Source organism: Dreissena polymorpha, chromosome 6, assembly GCF_020536995.1.
Source record: "Dreissena polymorpha isolate Duluth1 chromosome 6, UMN_Dpol_1.0, whole genome shotgun sequence".
Lineage (NCBI taxonomy): Eukaryota > Metazoa > Mollusca > Bivalvia > Myida > Dreissenidae > Dreissena > Dreissena polymorpha.
The window spans coordinates 34,794,694-34,820,655 of record NC_068360.1 but is presented as its reverse complement, the minus strand read 5'-3'; the positions used below and the strand labels follow the sequence as shown (position 1 = coordinate 34,820,655).

The 25,962-nt window shown below is 34.7% G+C and overlaps 1 protein-coding gene and 1 non-coding gene across 2 annotated transcripts in view; both read left to right on the top strand.

Moving 5' to 3' along the window:
* The window catches only part of LOC127835578 (cytochrome P450 3A29-like), a 33,188-nt gene extending 14,538 nt beyond the window's left edge, over positions 1 to 18,650 (top strand). Inside the window, exons 3-14 of the mRNA XM_052362013.1 lie at positions 5,021 to 5,120; positions 5,983 to 6,035; positions 8,586 to 8,682; positions 9,147 to 9,269; positions 10,534 to 10,622; positions 11,952 to 12,100; positions 13,746 to 13,871; positions 15,227 to 15,384; positions 16,070 to 16,137; positions 16,782 to 16,925; positions 17,562 to 17,724; positions 18,573 to 18,650. Coding sequence (XP_052217973.1) covers positions 5,021 to 5,120; positions 5,983 to 6,035; positions 8,586 to 8,682; positions 9,147 to 9,269; positions 10,534 to 10,622; positions 11,952 to 12,100; positions 13,746 to 13,871; positions 15,227 to 15,384; positions 16,070 to 16,137; positions 16,782 to 16,925; positions 17,562 to 17,724; positions 18,573 to 18,650 — 1,348 coding nt within the window. The remainder of the gene's footprint in view (positions 1 to 5,020; positions 5,121 to 5,982; positions 6,036 to 8,585; positions 8,683 to 9,146; positions 9,270 to 10,533; positions 10,623 to 11,951; positions 12,101 to 13,745; positions 13,872 to 15,226; positions 15,385 to 16,069; positions 16,138 to 16,781; positions 16,926 to 17,561; positions 17,725 to 18,572) is intronic.
* Positions 18,651 to 22,027: 3,377 nt separating this feature from the next.
* Positions 22,028 to 22,100, top strand: Trnai-aau (transfer RNA isoleucine (anticodon AAU)). Its single transcript has one exon. It is a non-coding gene; the product is annotated as a tRNA-Ile (tRNA).
* The last annotated feature ends 3,862 nt before the right edge of the window (positions 22,101 to 25,962 follow it).

Genomic DNA, 25,962 nt, shown 5'->3' with positions numbered 1-25,962 from the left:
ATATGGTTTTGAGGTACGGTTTAATAGAATTGTATGCTGTTTTAATTACTAGTATTTCAGCTGAAATATCATCAGGTCCACTAGATTTGCCATTGTTTTGTTTGAAAACTGCTTGATATATTTCCGACTCTGTAATTGGAGAATCGAGTTGTTCAATTACGGTTTGTGGTGTATTTAAATTATGTTCGTTTATTTCATTATCTATACTGTCACTTGGTTCGTTTCCGATTAAGTCATTAAAATGATTGAACATTTCGTTAATTTTAGGTTGATTTGTATTTTTATTATTAGGTTTATAGCATTTTTTGAGTGTTTTCCAAAACGTTCTTGGTTGTGTTTTTGCAATGTTATATAACCTCGTGCTTTCATTCATTTTGTATCTATATTTTGCTTTTCTTCGAATTACATTATAATTTGTTCTGTAATGTACAAATTGTTGTCTATTTGGGTTGGACTTATTCTTATTAAAGTTGTTTTTTGCGTTACGGAAATTGCATTTTGCAGTTCTACAAGTATTATCAAACCATTCTGGCGGTTTTTGATGCGGCTTTTTATTGTTATTAATCGTAAACACTTTTCCAAATGTCTGAACGCTATTTTCGTGTAAAAATTGTGTAAGAATATTAATTTGATTATTAACATTAGTTTCAGTAAAAATTGTATTTAATACTTGTATATTTTCATCTATTAACAAGTTAAATTCTTGTGATTTTTCATTATCAAATATTATTTTTAATTCTTGTTGTTTTGTTTCCTTTTTGTTGTTTTGTAAGTTAATATTATTTACTGTTAGAAAACTAAAATAGAGCCCAGCATGATCCGAGAATTCAGTCCAATCAAGTATTTCAAATTCATGAATGACATTCCGATGGAATATGTCGTGGTGTGTTAGTAAATAATCGGTTACGCTAAGACCACGTGTTGAGGTGAAAGTGTAATTACCTGTTCTATCTCCGGGCATACGACCGTTAGCTATGATATGGTTGGTTGATTTGCACATGGAGATTAAAGCTCGGCCTTGAAAGTCAATTATATGATCTTCATTCATTCGCTTCGGAATGTGTCCAAAATTTAGTTCACTTGAATTTGTATTAACGTTGTTATAATCATCTAAATGTTTTTTGTATTCTAATATATCGGATAATAAGCCAGTTCTTGAATTTAAATCTCCTACGATAAAAGTGTATCCTAAGGTGCAATATTGTTCTATGTTATTTTCAATTTCTTCGAAAAAATCAAAATCTACATCTTTTAAGACTTTTGAACTAGGTGGTGGAATGTAAGTACAACAAATGTAAACATCTTTATCAAAATTTAACATTTTGCTATCTAATTTTAACCATATTATGCCATAATCATTTACTTTTACAATTGATATTTTATCTTTTAAAGCAGTTTTAAAATAAACAGAAATACCTCCGGCTTGTCGGCCTTTTTTAACTCCATAAGATTTATGTCCATAAATATGTCTGCTTTCAAAGTTTTGTATGTTTAAATTTTGCACTCTATTTTTGTTGGTCCAAGTTTCACTTAAAGGGATCTTTTCACGCTTTGGTAAATTGACAAAATTGAAAAAAGTTGTTTCAGATTCGCAAATTTTCGTTTTAGTTATGATATTTGTGAGGAAACAGTAATACTGAACATTTACCATGGTCTAATAGAGCCATTATATGCATCTTTTGACGATTTTAAAACCTAAAAATTATAAAGCGTTGCAACGCGAAACGATTGAATAATTTGGAGAGTTCTGTTTTTGTCGTTAAATTTTGTGAAACTACGAAGATTGCTTATATAAGGTATAAAATACGTTCAGCATGTGTACTCAGCGGAATAGCTCAGTAGGCTAAAGCGTTTTTACTTCAGGACTCTGGCAGGACTCCAGGGGTCACTGGTTCGAAATCTGGTCAGGGCAATGTTCTTTTCCTTTTTTTAATTTTATTCTTGATTTTTTACTGGAGCTTTTACGATCCAATGTTTACATTTATCGATATAAAGCATTTAATGAATAAGTTAAAAAATGCCAAAATCTGTGAAAAGGCCCCTTTAATAAGATAATATCATATTGATTAATATATTCTAAAAAGTCAATGTCATTTAGTTTTCGTATAAGTCCGTTTACATTCCACGAAATGATTTTTAACTTTCCATTGTCCTAATTATTTATTTCTTGGTATGTGCCGTTCTGTCCTTTTACTAGTAGTCTGGATCCAGCCCATTTGGTGATTCTTCCAGCTGTGCGTTCTCTGTCAACTATGTGCTGTTTGGATCGCCTTTTTTCGAGTGTGGCCTTCGTTTGTTGAATTCCAACTCCTTGGTGTAGCGTCCTTAGATCTTGGTTGTTGTCGATTGAGGCTTTTCGGACGAGTTCTCGGTCAAAGTTATGGTGAAATTTTGCCACTATGGGTCGTGTTTTCCCGGGTGAAGCTTTTCCTATACGGTGTACTCTATCGAGCTCGATGTTCTTTTCAATCCGTAGCACATCTCGAATTAATGTCTTAATGGTTTCTTCGCAATTTTCTTGATTTGATGTTTCTTTTATTCCATGAATAAGTAGATTTTCTCTTAGACTATGAAATTCCAATTTATCATTTGAGTCCTCAATCTGGGTTAATTTTGTTTGATAAGTGTGCAGGATATTTTCGAATTTGTTGGATTTTTCGTTGAACATTTTGATCTGCTCTTCTGATTTGTTAAGTTTTAATTTAGTTTCTTCGAACTGTCCATTTATAAAGTTGCAGCTGTTTTCCATAGATTTTACTTGAAGTTCTAACTGTTCTACCTTAAGAGTGATTTTAGAGACGGATTCTTCAATTTTGTCTTTCTTTGATACTACAATGTTGTTCTGTTGCTTGATTGTTTTTATGTCCTCTATCAATCCCGTGGCCCAAGGAGGAGGACTCATCAGGCTCATGGCGGGGTTCATGGTGGGATCCAAGGTGGGGTTCATGGAGGGGTTCGTGGTGCTTTGATATTGTTGGCCGAAACCTCCAAACTGGTTCATCGGTGGAGAGGAAACCCCGAACTGATTGTTATAGAGTGGCGATCCTGTATTGAAGTTCATGTTCCAAATAGCGTCCTGTAAACAATAGTTGTCGAAATTGAAAGCGGTCGGTGTTGTGGTTAAGTTTACACGTTTTGCTGCATTATTAACATTGTTCGTGTCGCATGTACTGTAGGCAGCGCTTACAACGGAACCGGTTTTGCCGGTGTTTTCGTGCGATAATCCCGAGCTTATTTTGGCGGGCTCAATTGGTGATATTGTTTTTCTCTTTTTAGCCTTTTTTGCACTTTTGTTTACGTTTTTTTCTTTATTTTTCTTAGGTGACATGAAGATTATCCTACTATTTTCACTTAAATCCAAAACTTATTTCGAAATGCACGTATAAATCCATAGTTTTTCACATAAATTTAAGAGCATTAAAATCCATGTCTGCACACCTGCGCATGCGTACTAAACTATGGTAAACATGCTGGCGTATTCGGCTGTACAGCCGTTTTCAATTTCAGAATTAAATATCTGGCTTATTTCGCATTTTCGACACATGTTCTTCTTAACTTTTATTTTAATTTATATTGAAATATATATATAATACGGTTTTTACACATTTTATATAAATTCTTAAATATTTGACAAAATCGTATATACCCGCTTTAAGTGTGCAGTTGAATTTCACTGGCAATAACTTGTTACTCAAAAGGATTATCACTCTAAAGAGCTAATACCAACTAAATTCATCAAAGAAATTACTGAAAAAATAATAATAATTGTCGATTGTGTTCGTCTAAACTCTTTAATTGCTACAAATTGAAATATTGTTTTTCACAAGTCTCATGCGGCAGCCATTTGAAAACATTTATCTATAGCTAAATGTATGGATGAGTTTCATTAGTTGAATGTATCTTCTTCAGCCAATCAAATAGCGCAGTTTATTACTTACAGTCAATGAAGCGTGCACTTTAGCTGACGAAGGTTAGATCGTCTGTACACATGCCTTGGGGCTAATCACACAAATCGACAGCTGTTTATGGCTTAATAAGGGACATATGACAGGAAATACACAAGTGGATTGAAACTGTAAGGGGCTCATTTTTATTAAAAATCGTGTCTAGCCAGCCAGCTGGGGGAGGGGGGGGGGGGGCTTTAGCCCCCTAGCCCCCCACCTAAATACGCCTCTGATTGTCAAGCATATTCACTCAAGGGGTCACAGTAAATGTCACTCAGTCGTGATTAAGTAAGGCCAGACTGCATATCTGGACAATACCTAGACCAAGTTTGAATCTGAGTCCAGTGGAAATCAAACTCTGTCAAATATTTTACAAAAAAAACTTTTGAACGCTCAAGAAGCAACATTATCATAATGTAACTCCTTCTTGATGAAACTGGGTTAGAATGTTTATATTGTCAATCATAACCAAGGCCAAGTTTTAATCTGTATCACATGTGTCAAAAAACTCGCTCACCATATATCAAATCTAGTAAAAGGTTATTGTTAATACTCTAGAAGCCCAGATTTTGAAACCAACCTAGAAGAGTGATTTATGACGCAATCTTGATGAACTCTTGTAACAATGTTTATCTTGGAAATATCTAAGCCAAGTTCAAATCTTGGAGTACCAAAAACAAAGTCACCAGGTCAAATTCAGAAAAAAACTTGTTATCACTCTAGAAGCTGCATCTATGACTCAATCTTGATCAAACATCATTAGAAAGTTTATCAAGACAATTTCAAGGTCAAGTTGTTTTTTGGGGTCAAACGGGAAACTAAGTCACTATGTTAATTGTTGAGAAATTTGTGAATCTTGAACTAAAATGAGTGCTTGACAGCAATTAAGTCGATGACACTTATTATTTTTTAAATTCTTTGTTTAAAAGATTCTTTAAAACAAAAATCTAGTAAGGGCGGAAAGTCTAGTCCCTGATTAGCATGTGCAGACTGCACTGGCTTATCTGGAACGATACTTTATGCACATGCATTAAACCCCATTTTCCCAGGGCAAGACTTGTTTCATTTCTTTGCAGATATGACTGGGTTGGCTGGATCATCTGGAAGTACAAGTACAACATCAAGGGCACCTTCCCAGTCCCCATATTTGGAATATTTCTAGACTTCCTTCTCCATGTAGGTCTTATGTTATGACTTCTTGTTTATTAAACAAATAGTTAAGACTATATGAACTCAGAAGATAATGCTCTGAATTAAAACTAATAATTGTTGTACTAGACTTTAATGTCAGTCTGCATGCTTTTTTAGAATTCAAATGTACCGCCTTCTGAGAAAACTGGGCTTAATACATGTGCGTAAAGTGTCGTCCCAGATTAGCCTGTGCAGTCCGCCTAAACGTGATTTTGGGTAAGGAGGGACTTCCTTGAAACAAAAAATACCATATAAGCGGAAAGTGTCGTCCCTGATTAGCCTGTGCAGACTGCACAGGTTAATCTGGGACGACACTTTACGGACATGCATTAAGCCCAGTTTTCTCAGAATGCGGCTCAAATGTACTGGTAAAGTGGGTTTTGTAGTCAACTCTTGATAGGTGTGTCATTGAGCATGAAATATTATAAGCATGGCTCAAACACTTCTTGTTGGTTCCTGTCACTTAAAGGCATCCAGACTTTTTATTGTTTTTCCCTTGCTGTTTATTACTAGAAGTAAGCCTCCTTATGTGAAGACTGGGCCTAATGTATGTGCAGAAAATGTCTTCCCAGATTTGCATTTGCTGTCAGCACAGGCTAACCAGGGACGACACTTTCAGCTGTTATGGAATCTTTCGTTTAAAGGAGGTCTTGTCTAAACAAAATTAAAGTGAACGCGGTAATTGTCGTCCCTCATTAGCCTGTGCAGACTGCACAGGCTAACCTAAAGGACACTTTACTCACATGCAATAAGCCCAGTTTTCCCAAAACGTGTCTCAAATAATTTCATTTGACAGTTCAAAGAGAATGTCACGGATTGGTAAATGATACTTTGTTGTTTATTACAGCCGAGTGCAGATGATGCAAAGAGGAGAATGTTGAAATATGGACCAGTCCAAGGGTACAATACAACACTGAACATTAATGCTTGATTAAAAATCTACTTCATAGCTTACCCAATGTTATTTTCACTGATGGTAATAGAACTATAATATTCACACTCATAGATTTGACACACATGGACATATTTTGTTTAATGTTTTTTTTTGTGATTTCCTTTTGTCCGTCGTGCAGCGTCCGTCGTGCGGCGTCAACATTTTGAGTTGTGACCACTCCAGCGGCCACATTTATTGTCTGATCCTAATGAAACTTGGTCAGAACATTTGTCCCATTGATATCTCGACTGAGTTCGAAACTGGGTCATGCTGGGTTAAAAACTAGGTCACTAGGTCAAAAAAAAGAAAGACCTTGCGAACACTGTAGAAGTCACATTTGATGCCCAATCTTCATGTAACCTTGTCAAAATGTTTGTCTAAATGATATGATGGTCGAGTTTAAAAATGGTGTTTCCAGTCCCTTGAAAAACATGGCCACCAGGGGGTGGGGCAGTATTCCTTATATGGCTATAGAGAAACCTTGTGAACACTAGAAGTCACAATTTTTGCCCAATCATCATGAAACTTGGTCAAAACATTTGTTTCATTGATATCTCGAACGAGTTCGAAAAATGGTCCAGATCGGTGAAAAAACATGGCCGCCAGAGGGCGGGGCAGTTTTCTCTCAATATATATAGTGGTAACATGTGAACACTCTAGAAGTCACATTTTTGGTCCAATCTTCATGAAATTTGGTCAGAACATGTGTTTTCTGGATATGACGGTTGAGTTCGAAAATGGTTTGGATCGGTAAAAACACATGGCCGCCATAGGGGGGGGGGGGATCATTTACCTTATATTTATACAGTAAAAAAAGCTTGCGAACATTCTAAAAGTCACATTTTTTGCCTAATCATCATAATTTTTTTCTTAACATCGATTTTATAGATATCTCGGATGAGTTCGAAAATGGTCATGATGGGGTGTTGCATTTTTCTCTATATATATATAGTGAAAACATGTGAACAGTCTAGTTTTGATAAGCCATAATGTTAAAGAAAGATAACCTGTACATACTTTTTAATAGTTAACTCCCTTGTATAAACCTGGTACTTCCTTCATAAAGTGTGGTGTACATAAAGACATTAGTTTGCATGCAATTTAATAAACCTTTTGTTTCTATGTCATAAAATAAGTGTACATGTACTAATGCACTGTAGAGCCTTATCTCTGATCTTTACTGATAAGCCAAGTTAACCTACTGTGTTTTGGTGTATTGATTGAACATCTTCTAAGATCAATTGGATTGGGAAAATCAATAATCTCAGCAGACTACTGTGCTATGAAACTGATGGCAACCTTCACTCCAGTAAATGCACTGGCTTACCTGTGCATATTTAGTGCAGTAGATAATGACCATCCATAAAGGAGACATAATGCTGATCATTTTCATGCATCTTTTTCACTATATGGTGTCATTATTTTGCATTTACATGTGTATATACTTTGTTTGTGTACATACTGTACATACTGTAATTCATTTCTTTCTGAGTAGTGTTTAGTGATGTTTAATGTCTCAACTTCCAGTAACTAAATAATGACACAAGTCTGTCATCTGATAACCAATATATGTCATGTTTATACCCAAAATGAAGCATTCTGTTAGAGGAACATGAATATGGTATTTTGTTGTTTGTATTATTTTGATTCTTATTTTTATACATGAATTTTAGATAATGTCATGTTTCCTTTGCCTAAGCTGAGGAGTCACCGAGGGAGGGGCTGAAATGCCTTGTCTTAGATCCTTATCTGTCAATCAAAATCTCAACACTCCTCTTAGACTATGCAAAAGCCAATTAAAATTGAGATAAGCCCAGAAAAGATGTATTGAAGTATATTATTGGATGTTGACTATTGGTCAATGTCCTTCTAGCCTGAGGGTGTATAAAACATGCTGCACAGGGCTTATCAGCATCCCGAAATTTTTTTACTGCTTAAAGAATCTGCGTCACCAGTAATTAATTAATATTTTGGACATTTCTAGTAATGGACATTTGGGAAATTTACCAACATCTAAGACAGTTTATTAAAGAACAGAGATGAAGATGATTCCATTTTTTATAAGTTTGATGATTCTCATTTTACTACTGAACTTAGTAATTGTTGGAACAGTTTCAATCGGGATCAGTTTCTATGTGTACTTTAATTATTGGGAACAAAGCTATCTTAAATTAACCTGCGCAATGAACAGGTCATTCTTTTTATCTCAGGTGAGCGACTTTGGGCCTTTCAGGCCCTCTTGTTTTTGATAATTGTTGAAACTTTTGTTCACTTTCATGTACTATAAGTATTAATTTTTGAAGTTATTTAACTAAAATAACAATTATTTCAGAAAAAAGTTGGTGTGAGCTAAATATCTTCTGGTATATGTTTAATTTGTACTTTTGTAACAATTATAAATGGTAATATTTTTCACTTAAAATAGTAAAATGTATATTCAATAATTGATAGTAATCCAATCTAAATAAAACTTTTCATATTAATATTAAATAAAACATTTTTTTTTCCAATTTCAGAGGGAATGCTGGGCATTTGAAGATGATCATTGTACAAGATGTTGACTTGATGAAGAAAGTCCTGATCACCAATCATGCCCAGTTTCAAAACAGATATGTAAGCGTATCTTCCTGCCTCTTATGTTGGTACTAACACAATGGTTGATTGAAGGATTATATTAAGTTTTGGTGATGTATTTAATTGTAGATTTTTTGTCTTACCACCATATTTATGGGTAACTTGACAATCTGAGTCGGGTTCTAAGAAAACTGGGCATAATGCATGTGCGTAAAGTGTCATCCCAGATTAGCCGGTGCAGTCCGCAGTTCTCAGAACACAACTCATTTAAATAGATAAATTATAATGAATAGGTCTCTCTTTGGGAAAATGGGGCTTAATGCATTCTAATTAGAGACAACACATTCTGTCTAGACTGGATTCTGTTCAGAAGAGACTTCCTATAAGGAAAAAAAGAATGAAAGCAGAAAGTGTCATCTTTAATTAGCCCATTCGAGACGACATTACTCACAAAGCATTTAGCCCCGTTTTCCCAGCGCAAGTATCAAATGTTTCGTTTTCAGAGCTTGATGGGACTGTACTATCCTCCACCAGCTGACAAGACTCTACTGGAGTTGAAGGACGGGGAATGGAAGCGAGTCAGGAGCATTGTGACTCCTAGTTTTAGCTCGGGCAAACTTAAGATGGTAACACTGTAAAATCATTAATAGTCGTGGGACATTACTTTTCGTTGATTTTGTAGGTTGATTGATCCACAATTTAACACAAACACATTGAAAAATAAACCACACCATTGCCTTATATTCTTGTATTATAAAAATCTCAAATTTACGTGTTTACATGTGCACAAAAAAGTCATGTTTTGAAAAAAAAAGAAATTTGATGCTGACGAATATACGGGTACATGGTTTTACAGTAACTAGATTAGAAAACCAAAGAGACCTGATCTGTGCCAAGTAAAAATGCCTTAGGCTACATCTTAACCTATATGACAAACACAATTTGTTTTGGCACAACTTTTACTTTGATGTACACAACATTAATTCATTTTTGCATAACATAATAAAGTATTAAAACATGAACATAAACCTGCTGTGATTGAGCCAAGATAGCAAGTTTCCATTAATTTGAAATTATCATGCGGGTTACTTGAATTAAAAAATATCAGTTTGTTTCACATTTACTTTTAATTTGCCATGTAATCTCAGTTAAACCAGAAAGAAAGGTGTGTTTTATATGGCTCAATTTTCACAAGAACGCTTTTATGGTTGCCCCTTCGTTATCACACAGACAGTCTAGTATTGCTGCTGCGCAGTGTACCAAAGGTCTACAAAGATAAACATGTACAATATATGTTCATCATATAGGTCTACACACAAATGAATGCTAGTACTTAAACTAGTTCACTCAGTTTACTTACCAACCTCATGAGTACAAGTATACATATAGTCATATGAACTTGACACTCATGAAAACTATTTACCCCATTTTATTTACATTTTGTATATGTATGAATTTCAATTTTAGCTGTCGGTCTTGTACTTGAAAGGGTTTTATTGTATATTGATACATGTAGTCAGTTTGTACATGTATATTCTGTAAATATCTTATCTTTATTAAAGCAACTGACAAAATATTTATAATGATTTATTTGTTATATATTTATTCATACAAGTCAGTGTCATGTTTATATGTTCACAGTATAAACAGCCTTGAAATCAAAGTATTGGTCTTGCAGTATTGTATGTAAGTTTTGAAAACTATGCCATATGCCATCAGCATACTTACCCAGTCCACTATAAAGTCATGCAAGGTTTCATAGTCTAATTAGAAAGCAGCATAGTTCCTGACCAGACTGAGAAAAAATGCGCAGGCTGGAATGGATCTATGCAGGACGCATATGGCATCAGACCAATTTGGGCATGCCATGGTTCATTATGATTTCCTTAGATGAGCACGCTGATCAGTCACTGTAGCGAGACGTTGGTGAAGGGCCTTGTTGAGCAAGCAAAGAAGGGTGCTGTGATTGAGCCAAGAAAGTAAGAGCAGACAACAACTACATAAACAAGATTTTCATCGGTGCAGATCCAATTTTGGTGATCCTGATGTTGGCCGTTAACATGAAAACTTCATAATCATTTATTACAGAAGTTATATCCAATCTAAAATCCTTGCAAACAGATTTGCATCTTACAAGTACTCTCTTGTATAAACTGGGCTTTTTTGATCAGCTAAACTTAATCAAATAAACTTGCTTAATACGTACGTACATTTTGATAATGGTATATGCCTATTTTGAAAGCATCCATTACCTGACCTTTGGTTGCATACCAGGTTCATATCCATTATATTGTATTAAAGTTTTGAATGAAAGAATTGTCTAAACTGCGAGTTTATTGTAAATGTATGTATGACATGGGTTTGCTATCACTATTCTGCTTTTGTATTGCACATTATTACTGTCATCTTAAGAATCACTCTTGGAATACCGGGCTTAATGCATGTGCAAAAAGTGTCGTCACATGTATATTACATTACTTGAAAAAAGTTCATATTTTTAGTATATTCGTTAATAAAATTTCGCGATGTGAATTCGAAAGTACATCGCAAAAATAGGTGACATAACAATAAGCACTATAAATAACGCAAGTAGATTGATAATTTTATATATAAAATATATACAATTCACTACGCATGCACAATTTGCATTCCTGGGTTTACCACTTGACGATGATGATCAATCTACTTGCGTTATTTATAATTAACTGGTAGTTACCTGGTACACATACCCAGTAAAATTTTATTACCGAATATATGAAAATATGAAAACTTAACAACTTTTTTAAAGTAATGTAATATACCAGTCGTGATTTTTTAATCAATATAAACTAATAATTGTAAAACAATACGGTATTTTAGAACTTTTCTTTTTTTGTAATCCGTGGTTGACGGTACCTTTAAATCTCTAAAGGAAAATCCAGTATAGGCCTAAAGTGTCGTGCCTGATAACACGGGACAGGATTTTCTAATACGACACTATGCACGCCCATTTATCCCTTTCCCACTCAGAAGTAAAGTGAAAATGGCTATGTGCAAACAGCATAAAACCAGAACTGCCTGCGAGTAACTTGCAGTCTGTTCAGGTTTTATGCTGTTTGCTGCTCAGCAGTATCTAAGGCTTGGAAATAAAGCTTTAAACACTTGAATATAGTAAGAAATGTCTTTCATTAAATTTAACTTTCTAAGGGACTACAAATGCGTCAAAATACATATCTAAATGGTAAAGGGTTAAGCCCCGTTTTCCCAGGGGGAGGCTAATTTATTTTTGAATGAGGTGTTGCATTAGTTGTATAAATCATTTGTTGTAGGCATTTTGGGTGCTACACTATGGATGTAATAGCCAGCACAGCGTTCGGCATTGAGACCGACTCCTACAACAACCCTGAGGACCCGTTCATTCAGAACGCTCAGAAGGTCTTCACTACATCAACCTTTGACCCGTTAATAATTCTCTCAAGTATGTTTATGGATTATTTAGTGAATACAAATGATCTTAGCAGATGCAGATGTAACATATTACATATGCATTTTTGCTGCATTAAGCCAGAGAAGTTTAAGTAAAATTCAAATTCTTCCTCATTATTTTGTCAAGCCCATTGTAGACATTTTAATAGGAGCCTCGCAGTGGGAAACAGGGCTTAATGCATTTATGTAGTGTCTTCCAAGATTAGCATATGCATTCTGCTTAGGGTAAGCAGCGATACAACTTTATGCCAACACTGGACTTTTGTTTATAATTGACTTTCTGTAAATAATAAATGCCATTGAAAGAAAAAGTGTTATCCCTGATTAGCATGTGTGGACTGCACATGCTAATCTGCAACGACAGTTTAGGCACATGCATAAATGCCCATTTTCCCAGATCATAACTCAAGTATATATTATTATTGATTAAGATTATTATATATAATTAAGCCCTGTTTTTCCAGAATGGGGCTTTTATATCCTTTTTGTATGATGTTCGTCTGTCACAATTTTTACAGGGCTATATCTCAGACACTGTGTAAGATTAACATGGAACTTCATGGGTGACTTTGGGTGTATATATATCAATAGTGAGATGTACCATGCACACGAACCATAACCCCATGCTTTTTTTTTATATAAGTGTTATTGACATTGTTATTTTTGTATGATGTCCATTTGTCACACATGTTTCAGGGCTCTATCTCAGAAACCATATTCAACATGAAACTCTATAGGTGTATAGATATTAATAAGAAGTGCCTTGAAAAAGAACCATATGTATGATGTCCATCTGTCACAATTTTTTCAGGGCTATATCTCAGAAAACATATCAGATTTCAAAATCAAATTGTATAGTTGCATATAGATATTAACAAGAAGTGTCATGAACAAGAACCATACCCATACAATATCTTAAATGTGAGTTATTTCCCTTTGATGTTTTTGTATGATGTCCCTCTTTTACAACGTTTCAGGGCAAGAAACTATGGTTGCTTTCAACCTTAAACATCATGGGTTTATAGATATTAATGAAGGAAAGTGCCATGCACAAGATCCATATCGCTACATTTTCTTAAACAAGTTGCATTGCCGTTTGTTTTTTTGTATGATTTTCCTTTTCTGGGCTATATCTGTGGTACTCATCATATAAAGATTTCAACATGGAATTTCATTGGTGTATAGATATCAATGAGGAGAAGTGTCATTCGCAAGAACAATAACTTTACACTTTCTGAAATAATGAGATATTGCAATTTGTTGTATTTGTGTGATGTAACTTTTCTGGGCTTTATATCTCAGATAAGGTACAATATTTCAACATGAAACTTCATGAGTGTATATATATCACTAATGTTAAGTGGCATGCACACAAATTGAAGTGCATACAAACAATAATCCTACATGTTATTATGTTATAAATAATTCCTTGTTTATCTATCTGCACCTATTAATTTACAAAATTATTTGGCGGGGATATTAATTCAACGAATTTTCTTGTTGATATCAGAATGAGTATCATATTGAGGCTGAGAACTAAGATCACTTGCTGTACGTTGATTATAACTCCTTGTTACTGATTGAGGCATTTTGAAACATACATTGAGATGTATTGATTATTATGCAACACATTCCAGTGCTTTATCCACGCTTTGGAACTTTACTGGTGAACCTGTTTGGCTACAGCGCCTACTGGCCCAAAGGCCCTCTACAGTTCTTCAGTGATGTCACTAAGAAGGTTATTGACGGTAGACAAAAGGATGGTGATGTAAGCAGACATTTTATTTCAACAAATTGTGTAGATTGCTGATTTTTTGTAGTATAATTTTAACAAATAATATATCTAAATAATACTAGAACAAATATTTTAGAAAATCACATAAATACAATGTCAAGTTCAACAGTTGCAATCTTTCTTAAACAACAAATAACGTGCATGCATAAGCAATCTTGAATAAAGTTGGTCAGAATGTTTATTGCGATAATATCTAGGACAAGTTTGTATCAGGGTCAGGTGCGTTCAAAAATTAAGTCGCTGGGTCAAATTTAAACAACACATGTTACCTCTCTAGTTGCCACATGTATGTCTCAATAAATAGAGTATATGTCTGGTATAACATGATGTCAAAAGTCACCAATCATATTATTATGTCTATTGAACTTATATATGACTTTGTTATTATAGTGCATGAAAACAAACTGAATGTTTGTTATTTATATTATTAGGGACTCTTTGCAACAGCCATATTTTTGCAATGTGTTGAAATTATTGTAATATAATTTCAATTGCGACAAAACTTTTTTAGTATAAAAAAACCTATTTTAAGCACCCAAAAAAAGTAACAAGTTGTTTTCTTTTATAAATGGGTTGACTTTCATTTCAATTCACATATCTGATATTTTAATATAAAACATAGCAGTTGCAATATTTTCAATAAATTGTCTGTACAAATATACTCTGTAGTCATACATGCATATAATACTGGCTGTGGAAAAACCGGGGTATAATACATGTTCATAAAGTGTCGTCCCAGATTAGCCGGTGCAGACTGCTTAAACTGGATTTTTGCTAAGAAGAGACTGTTTACAGCACAACCGGTGGATCTCCTTTAGTTAATGCTGAATGCTGAGCTGCATGATTCTGGTGAAACGATGGACTCTAAAAGTAACAAAAGTAAGGCTTACATGTGAACTTAGCTCAAAAGTCAATGTTACACTTAAGTTGAATGCTCCAGTGGGCGTTTTTCATCAGATAATTTTTAAAGGATCTTGCCACATTTTAAGAGTTTGGTGACATCCTAGTTTAAAGGTCAAACTATGGGCACATCAATTTCGTTCCAAAATCGTATCTGTTAGTGAAGAAATAAAATCAGCACAGAGACTTAACATTTCAACAAAAAGGCATAGACATACATATTTAGATGGGTTCATTCAATTAAGTACCAAGCAATGATAAAGACCCATAATTCCCAATCTGAAGATTTAAATACATGAATTTTCCAGTTTTCAGTTTGTTTTGCACTTTTTTCCAAATTGATGCGGTAAAGGTTCTTTTCCTTTTCACTAATGTGGTGAAAATGCTGTACTTGTTGTTGTTACAAAAGTTCATCTCTTGCAGATCTGACACTGGACGAGATCCAATCCCAGTCCTTCATTGTATTCATTGCTGGGTACGAGACCACATCGTCCCTCCTCAACTACGCAGCCTACATGCTCGCTTCTCACCCGGATGTACAGGACAGACTTATTGCTGAGACTGATAAAGCCGTACCACAGGTGATGATTGAAGGCACATGTGACATCTTAAGCTTCGGACAGAAAATATGAATAACCAAACAATAATTCATTTTCAAAAACAATTCTTCATAAAATGTTTCCATGTGCATTCATGGTAGTCATATTTTTATCCCCCGCCATCGGCGGAGGGATATTGTTTTGGCATTGTCCGTCCGTCCGTAAATCTTTCCGTCCGTCTGGAGCCATATCTTGGAAGTGCTTTGGCGGATTTCATTGAAACTTGGTATGAGTATAGATATGGATACTAGGATGATGCACGTCAAATGGCATTGTACACCATCTGTTAATAACGGAGTTATGGCCCTTTGTTTCTTAAAAAAATGCTTTTATGAGTGTCAAATATAACACTTTTGTGTCCAGAAGCATATTGGCGGGGATATCAATTCAACGAATGTGATTTTTTTATTATAAAATACTTCCCATATATTAAATATTACATCAATTTAAAATTTTCTTCTGATCTAATAAATCTGTGTAATTGCGGGAAATTTAATATTTACCAAGAATTTCTTAAAAAACTAAAGTTTGCATTTTAATATTATGGCAGTTTATGGAATATTATATAAGTATATACAGCATTTAACATTACATTTTGTTTAAACATTTACTTTTGAACATACTGGTAAGTTGCATTGCTAATTTGCGGTGTCAACTCAATCAACAGGATTGTCAGGAGGTTACAAACGACCATATAATGGAAATGCCATACCTTGACATGGTGGTCCACTTGACGCATGTACCTGCCCATTACCAGGTAATAGTTAATTAGTTCTAAACCTCCCTGCATTAACTGTTGTCATCGTTTCATCACTGCAAGTACCTTTTCACAAGTATCATTATAATAATCATACAAAACTATATACATTGAAGTCAAGAGATTAATTTGAAACGTAAGAAATGTAACCACCATGAAGTCTACATGTGCTTGATGCTTTTCAGTGTTTACATGCGCATTTCTTTCGCATTCACAAAAGCATGCTATTGAATCAATTAAACAAGAATGTACCTACAACACAATACTACACATACCTGTTATGAAATGTCTACCTTGTTACGGACAATGGATTTTAAAATTTTCTTAAGTTGCGAAAAAGCTATACTTCTCAAATTAATTTAAACTAAACAGATGGGCCGGGCTCTGGGAAAACGTGGCATAATGCAATTGCATAGTGTCCTGCCAGATTAGTCTGTGCAGTCTGGAGACAAACCAGGGACGACACTTTCCGTTAAATTGTTTTTTTTTGCTTAGAAGATATGTCCTTTAAATGTAAAATACCATACACGCGGAAAGTGTTGAGTGTGATAGGCCTCTTGTTCAAATGCAGTAAGCTTGGTTTTCACAGAGCGACGCTCATTAATATTGTGTCCCATTTCAGAATGGACAGGACAACGTCACAGAGCCAGGATGTACAGCTGGACGGCTACTGGTTTCCTCGAGATACCATGGTAGTGTTTGACATGCACTTGATGCATCATGATGAGACCATCTACCCGGAGCCTGACAAGTTCATTCCGGAAAGGTGCCAAGTGTTTGCAAGATTTGTTTGAATGATTTGAAATTTACTGACTTTTGATTATGCAGGAATTACCAATTGTGCTTAAATTTTTTATGCTAAAGAAATTGATCAAAAATGCACACCCCAAAAGTGTCATTTATGCTATTGATTATTTGTATTAAACTTATAACACGCGGAACACTAAACATTATAGGTAATGGATACATTTTAATTCATACACCTTTCAACCTTACTTGAACGACATGGACAATTTTGAAATGTAAAACAATTTGCACTACTATAAAATTGCAAAACTTCTCGTGCTACATCGCATGTATTTGAATTTTCTTACCGTCTGTTTAATGAGCAGTCAGAAAAGGGTCTCAATGCATGTGTGTAAAGTACTGTCCCGGATTAACCCGTTCAGTCCACACAGGCTTATCGGTTAAGACTTCTTCCGCTTTATAAAACTTTTCTTTTACACGAAGTCTCTTCTTAATGATTGTCCAATCTAAGCGAAAAGTGTCTTCCCATATTAGCCTGTGTGGACTGCACAGGCTAATCTAGGAAGACACTTTTGCCCATGCATTAACCCCTGTTTTTTTCCAAAACGAGGCTAATATTTAGTTTTAGGACTAAAACTTGCACACATTATTTCAGATTTTCTGCTGAAGGGAAATCCAGTCGGGACCCATTCACGTTCATGCCGTTTGGTCATGGACCCAGAAACTGCATTGGAATGCGTCTAGCCTTGTTAGAGGCCAAGATAGCCTTGGTGGCCACCCTGAGAAAAGTGATGTTTGTACGGGAACCTGAGACCGAGGTAAGAGAGCATGCCTGCTTGTTGGTAAAGTACTATTTTTGAAATGTTTGGGAACATTTTTTTATAGGTTTATAGTTGTAAATTGTTCTTTGTCCATGATAATATCTTTCAAAATTGGTATCGCCAATACAATATTTATATGTGGTTTATTGTTTCATTTCCTTAGTGTTTTAGAGAACTGGAAGTGATCTAAAACATGAACTTATTTGCTGTTGACAGACGCAGCCTTTTCTGGTACCAGAATTACTTCTTATAGTAATTGAAAAGGACCGTCAACCATGCCAGACTCAAAATGTGTATATAGATATTATTATTATAGAAGTCTGACGCTGTTAATTTTGATTTCTGCAAAACTTTCATACCTTTCAAACAGAATCAAACTATTATAAAGTATAATATTCGAATACCGTACATTATGTTGGTGTTGATAGTTTATAGATTGTTTGCTAACACTTATCAAAGAACAATTTCACAATGTTTATTTTCTCTAATTAATTGTTAACTAAAATCGATACTCTACAGAAACCATGAATATAATCTATAAAATCTGCGCTTTTCTACTTTATTTTATTTACTTACTGATATGCTGATCATCTCGTTGTTGTTCCACACATTGTATTTCTTATATAAATAATGAGCATATAATAAGGTTTATAAGGGATGACAATGTCAGCATTACCTGCATTTTCTCCTAGAAACTACCTTTAAACAAAAATGCCAAAAAACCCGGAAACTTTCATTCCTGATTAGCCTGTGCGAACAGCACTGGCTAATCTGGGACGACACTAAGCACATGCACTAAGCCATGTTTTCTCTCAATGAGGCTCAATCGTTTTTATGTTTTTCAGGTTCCGCTAAATGTTTTGACCTCCGACAACTTTTTAAGGACAAAGAATCCAATAAAAGTGTCAGTGATGTTGCGGTAGAATATCATTAAAACATTGGACAAGAAGAGATGTCTGTAAAATATGTATGTACCCGACAAGAAGACGATTCCTCAATATGTGATATTGTTGAACCGTTTTGTTAACCTAGACATTCTATGACCTTATGATTATTAATGTAAACCATAAGCATAATAACAACTCTGAAACCACAGGTTTCACCGATTGTATAGAAGTCCTTTAATATTGCGTGATTTAACTTGGGTCAGCACTGCATACGCTCGAGGGGTCACAAGCTAATGTAGAGACACTAGCATAATAACTTAAACATCATTTCTTATGAAACTTCAAGGCTCAGTGGTTTGATATTGGGTAGGTAATATCCTATTGTTGTCCCGCAAACAATACGTTCAAAACATGTCCCAATGGTCAAATGTGCCACAACCAATTGCCACATGATTAACGGTAGATGTTAACTAAATATAAGAATAATGTAAAAACTAGTTTTGTATCACTGTCTACTATTTGGTATATAAATAGGTCCACCCAATGGCATTTCTTACCAAACACTTAAATGATTCAAATTTCTTAAAAACTGTATTAGATATTACCTTGAAAGTTTAGACATTATTGTTGAAGAATGTTTTATTCAAAGCTGCAATCAAACATTCCATCATTTACGCATTAGCAGTTCTGAACCGCATGCAAATGTGGTTTACTTTTGCATAATATTATTTTTCATGTGGTTTTCTTTTGCATAATATTATTTTTCATGTTATTTGTCTGTGCTTCCCCTGCATCATAACTAAAAATTACAAATTAAAAAGCAATCATTGTAGTTCCGAAGGCAAGCTTTATTTGTATGCATAGTCGACATAACATGTATTATGCCCAATTGTCGTGAAATGGTGCCTCATATTGTGAAAATAGGATATATAGCTTCATATGTTGTATATGCTTTTTTTTAAGCGGACGCCCGCTTGCCCGTGCCGGGTTAAAATCGTCGCGGGCAAGTGATTTTCCAAAGTAGATAGTCCGCCGGGCAAGTCCGTTTCGTATTAGCATAATTGTGGTGTTTTTTCGCCTTTTCCCCTTGTATCTATTTATTTTCTTTGGGTCAATATATGCTTTTATCAAGTACAAGTAAAACGAGATTTGATTGGTCGCTTGCGTTGTATACGCCAATCTAAACGCTCAACACAAGTTCTACTCGGCGGACGTTTCAACATGGCGGACGGTAGCGACGGTAGCGTCTTTTCTATTTTTAATAAAAGTAAGTCAAAACACTCAAAGGAACAAACCAAAACAACCGAAAATCAAAAAGAAAGGAAGAGAAAATATGAAATTGAATAAAGAAAGCGTAACTTTCAAACATTGTGGCTTCAGGAATTCCAATGGCTTGAATTTGATAAAGAGTCGCGTTTGATGAAATGCAAGATTTGTGTCAAATTTGAAAACAACGGTAGTTTCGTTACAGGTTCAAATTTTTTTAGAAAAGATTCTGTTAAAGCACATGAGGATTCGCAGTCACACTACATGAATGTAAAAAAGGATGAGGCTCAAATTAATAGTGACAAAACAAACTCTGAGGCCCATAAGGCATTACAAAAGCTCAATGAAAAAACTATTTCCCACTTGTGTTTCAAATTTCGAAATGTGCATTACATTGCTAAAAAGTGTAGACCATTCACAGATTATTCAGAACTTTGTTGTCTTAATAAGGCCCAGGGTCTTGATATTGGGATGACTTACTTGAACAATAGTGCAGCCACAGAGTTCATGAATTTCATTGCTGAAGCAGCACGAGAAAAAATCAGAAAGAGTATTCAGGACAGTAAATTCATTGCTGTTATTTCTGACGGTACAACAGATGTCTCATTTCAGGAAGCTGAAATAGTTCATGTACGAACTTGTATAAAGGGGAAAATTCAGGTAAATTTTTCATTGGTAAAAAATGTCCCAAGGGCTGATGCAGAAACAATATGTGGGGTCATGCAAGATGGACTGAAAAATTTATCAACAGATTACAGTGACAAGTTAGTTGCTACCGGGACTGACGGCGCTAGTGTTATGTTAGGAGCCAAATCTGGAGCTGTGCAGCGATTGCGGGAAGCAGTTAACAGACCTTTCATAGTTGGTGTGCACTGTAATGGTCACAAGTTAGAACTTTCTTTTAAAGTAGGGTGTTCAGTCACGTGACGTCAATAGTGAGACAAAAATAGTATTGAATCGAGAGCGAGTCGATGACGCGCGATTCAGTGCTTTTTCGGGAGGATACCCTTGCTAATAAGTGCTTTCCGCGGAGATTCCGTTTTTGATTGGTTGATATTATCCAATCAAAATATTCGTTACAAAATTATCTATATGATGGTGGTCGGCCGAATTTTCTGCGTTCTGCGGCTGCAGAGATGTAACATAAACAAAAACAATGTCGAGAATTTAGACTAGAAAACATGTAAATTTCTTTTTCGGCCAGGTATCATTAGAAAGGTAAACTTTTCAGGAATCGATTGCAATAGTTATTATTCCAATTGCGCTTGAAATGATCAGCGGAAGCATGGCGAAATGAGACCACTGTATGAAAATTTTCCCACCCGGCGTAATGTCATGGCGGACGTATGTCGTCAGCGCTATTTCAGTATTGACAATGCAACTTTATTTTCGATTTAACTGGGCCGAATCGTAACGATTTTAAATACATTTAATGCGCATACAAGTTGTAAATATCATGTCCCAAAATTTATAACTTGCCTTATTTCGACGAATATTCTCGGATTAAAAAAAAAATCCATTATGTAGTTTGTTTACAAACTAATAAAGTAACTGTCAATTCTTCGAGACGAATAAAAAGGGTATGACAGATTATTGTCACCGTCAGATACTGTTCCGGATGTATGCCAGTGTGGATAAAGTGTTTTTTATTGTTGCTTGTGTGTTGATAATGTCGGTGCTACCTAATTTACTGGCAAAAAGCTTATTTTATAACCATGTAATGTAATAGAAATTTGGACATACTGAAAGTGAAAGTAGAGCTGACATGATTGCGGATAGTGTTTAAGTATAGCATAATATCAACAATCAATCTGTATTTTGACTTGCTTATATGCTGTATATTTTGCCATGCTTTCAATGTTCATTTTTCAAGAATAAAAATGTTTCTTTGCATTAATCTTTCCGTTTTTACACATGTTTCACGGTGTTTTTTCCACGTTGAATTCGGTTTGATTTTAAACTCGAGAGCTGCAAGAAGGATACACAGAATTCATACCCGGTAGGTTTGTGTTTGTTGTGTTTGTATTTTGTTCTGTTTTTTTACCTTAAATTGTTTAATAAATTAATAATCGTGAATGAAAATATTCTCATTTTTGCTGGGAAACATTTAACGTTTAAAATCTAATAAATTGATTCATGTATTATGCGGCCAGTTAACGCAGTTGGTTAGAGTGTCGTATTAATAATGCGGAGACGTGGGTTCGACCCCCACACTGGCCAATATTACTATTCTTCATGAATGTTACATAGCGAAAATCAGGATTTTTTCTTAATTTAAATCTAAAATGAAATTTGTTTTCACTCTTGTTACTTGTACCAACAATTATGTAAATACAATTTAAGAAAATCAAAAGATGCATTGTAGTAATTACAGTATCATCATAAAGACACTTGATTCTTTCCCCTAAAAAATAATGAAGTAACCGATTTTTTTTTTCTGTTTAATTTTAATTATCGCATGAAAGTTTTACAGATGAACATTTATCAATTTTAGATTAGCCATGGCAGAAGCACAACCATGCTTCGAGGAACCTCAAAATGATAAAAATTTGACGATACAAAAACTAATGCAGTTGAGAGCGAATTGTAAAAGCGATATGGAATGTTCAAATATTCTCATAGAAAAATATAACTTCAACGCAAATAATAGGGATAGCCTAAGGAGAAAAATTTCAAAATGCTGTGAAAAAGTTAAATTACTAAAGAAGAACAAAAGTAAAAAACTGAGTCTAGGTGACTACCTATCATCTGAATTTGTGTTGACTGATAAATCAGAATCCATTGCAGGGTCATTTGAAAATGAACGACAACAAGAATTAGCTAAAAAAATCTTAAACCAAACAAAAAGTGTTGTTGAAGAAAATAGGCAAATGAAAAGAAGCTATGCAGAGCTTGAGCTTGAACATGAAAATCTTGAACATAAAGTAGATGATCTTACAATCAAATTAAATCTGGCAATTTCAGCTTTAACAAAAGCAAGTGAAGACTATCAAATTAGAGTTAATGACAATGAAGAATCAAATAAAACAATTAAAGAAAGTGAGTTGAAGTTTCAAAATCAATCAGAGACTGTAAAAAAACTAAGTGAAAAATTAATAGAAACCCAGATAAAATTATCAAAGAGCAATTTACGAAATGTTAACAAAAAACTGAAAAGAAGGGATGAAACGGTAGATTTATTGAAAAGTAAAGTTTCTGAAATTCAATCAGAGAACAAAAAATTGAGATCTGATTTAAGTGAAAAAGAGGAGGCATTGCGTTTAGAAAATGAGACAAAATCTGAAATGAAGACTCAGAAACATCAACTGCAAAAGAGTATATCCAAATTAAGAAAACAAGTGGATCATTTGAAAGCTAGTGTAAAAGACATGAAGCAAGAACACGAAGAAAAGACTTGTAAATTTGAAAATGAAATTGATAAAAAATCTAAAGAAATAGAACAACTAAAAAATGTCTTTGATATTTTAGAGTCTGAATCAGTTCAAACTTTTTGTGAGGGCAAATATACTAATGAAGTTAGGGAATGTTGTATGTCTTTACTTACGGAATGTAATGTAAGCATGAACAAGCTGTCAGATATAATTAAAACTGTTTTGTTTACCTTTACAGGGAAAGTCCCTGAAAGACTTCCAAGTAAAGCGCTGTTAAGTTGGATGATGGCTGAAGCTAAAATGGTTGCATCGCGACAGGTAGCACAGGCCATGTTGGAGGAGTTCGATCCTTTATCAAAGTCGGGCAATGTTTTACATCAAGATGCAACCACCAAGTTTCATGACCATTATGAAGGTGCCCAAGTGACATTAAAAAATGGTAAGTCATTGACCATCGGCCTTAGACAAGTAGCTGGTGGGGATGGCTTGTCATATAGTAATGTTTTTCAAGAAATGGTTTCTGACTTGTCTGAGTCCCTTGGTAAAGGTACGGAAGAAAATAGGGCTAAATTGATTTGTTCTATAAAAAGTTTTATGAGCGATCAATGCGCCACAAATAATGTGTTCAACGAAAATATTGAAACTTTGAGGAACACCCTTATTCCGGCATTTGTGCAAAATTACGACAAATTATCTGAAGATGAAAAGAAATCAATATCTGAAATGGGCCATTTTTCATGCAGGTTGCATTTGTTGGCAAATTTTGGCACGGAAGCAGACAAAGCACTGTCTAGTTTTGAACACATTGTTTGTGATGGCAAAAATCCTCATTCATTCAATAGTAATGAAAGCGGGTCTATTCGTTTAGCACGCACCGCGGCTAAAGCCTTTACCAAGAGAGGGTCAGACAAGGCAGGTGTCCATAGTTATTTTGAAACCTACATGAAGGGAAAAGATGAACGTAATCAATTAGTGACGTTTCATGGTCATAGGATTAATGTTGTATTTCATGATTGTGCTGCCGTCTACCACCATAGCAAAGATATTGAATCATTTTTAAATGATTGGCCAGACAAAAATGGTCTTTTAAAATCAGTTCATTTTGATGTTAAGGAGCCTGCATACCTTGCTGGGTGCAGAGCTATGGGCATTCTTGACAAATTAGTAACAGGCCCTTTTTGGCGCATTCTCGAACAAACTGGGTCAATACTATCACTCAATGATGACCTATTACAACTAAAACTGACTTTGACAAATTGGGCCCAGGATGGTAAAATACCATTGTCAGGTGAATCTATGTTCGATGAAAATAATGTTCCTATTATAAAGGATGAAGTATATCATTCACTTTTTAAGGAAACAAATGATCCATCTCTTGATGCCCTGACTGTTCTAGCCTTAGAACTGCTGTGTGCTCAATTGCTCATTTTGCTTGAAAGGCAGGCCAAGACCCAACTACCTGAAGGAAAGTATCATAATCCAAATGAGGATCTAATTGAAATGGCTTCCAATGTCCCCAAAACAAATGCAATCTCTGAAAGAGATATGGCTGTCCTGGACAACTTACTTAGAGCCAAACCAGCATCATCAACTTTAACATTGGAAGCAATAGTTATGTGCACAAAAAACAAACCTTTTTCATGGCTTAGATCACTGGATGAACCAACCCGAAATGAAATTCTAAATGATGCAAGAGAAATGGCGGTATCAGTTAAGAAAACATTTCGCGAAAGAAAGGAAAAGCTCGAACAGGACATGAAATCAAAATTAAGGGCAAAACAATTGAAAGTTGAAGCTAAAGAAAATAAGGAAAAACATTCAAAAATCGAATTGAGTAGAGAGATTTCAAAATATGGAGGACCTTGGGGGTTAAAAGAGTTGGAAAATGCTCAAAACACATTGGAAAAAACTGAATTCAGAAAAGCAATTTTAATCCAAATAAAATTCCACAAGTCAGTTCTAAGGTCAAAAGGTCGAAAAGAATTATTTCAGGAGACATGTCAGAAACGTAAATATTCAGATGCAGAAATTGTAAATAATTTGAAAGAAATTTTAGAACAAAACGATATAAACAACATTGATACCGAAGAAATAAAGCCCGGTTTGTTTTACAAAGACCTAGATGAATCAAGATTGCAAATTAATGTAAAGAAGAACGAACTTACTGAAACACTGTTTAAAGCTAGAGAAAAAAGGAAACTTGATCAACAGAAAAAAACACTGCCAGAGTATATAGAAAATCCAAATAAACTAGTTGGGAAAAATATTCAACACAAATGTGTTGAAAATGGATCTGAAATGTGGTTCAATGCAAAAGTATTATCTGTGAAACAGGTGAACAAAGACACAATTAAAACAGAGTACAATGTCCAATATGAAGAGGACAAGGACAGTATCTGGTTCTTCCCTCTGTTGATAGATCTGAAAAAAGGGGACCTGATGATTATTTAGAACTATTGTGAAATGGCGAGGAGTACATGTTTCTATAGAATTTTACATCATTTCAAATGATGTAGAATTCTATAGAAACATGTACTTCCTGCATTACATATTGCATTCATTTTATTGATCCTTTGCCTTTTGTATGTACATGTCAAAATGATCCATGAAGCAATATATTATTACACTACATAGCCTGGCCTTTCAGAAAATTTAATCATTTATATAGTTTTGTTCAAATTCTAATTTTATGTATTATCCAGCGGCCATTT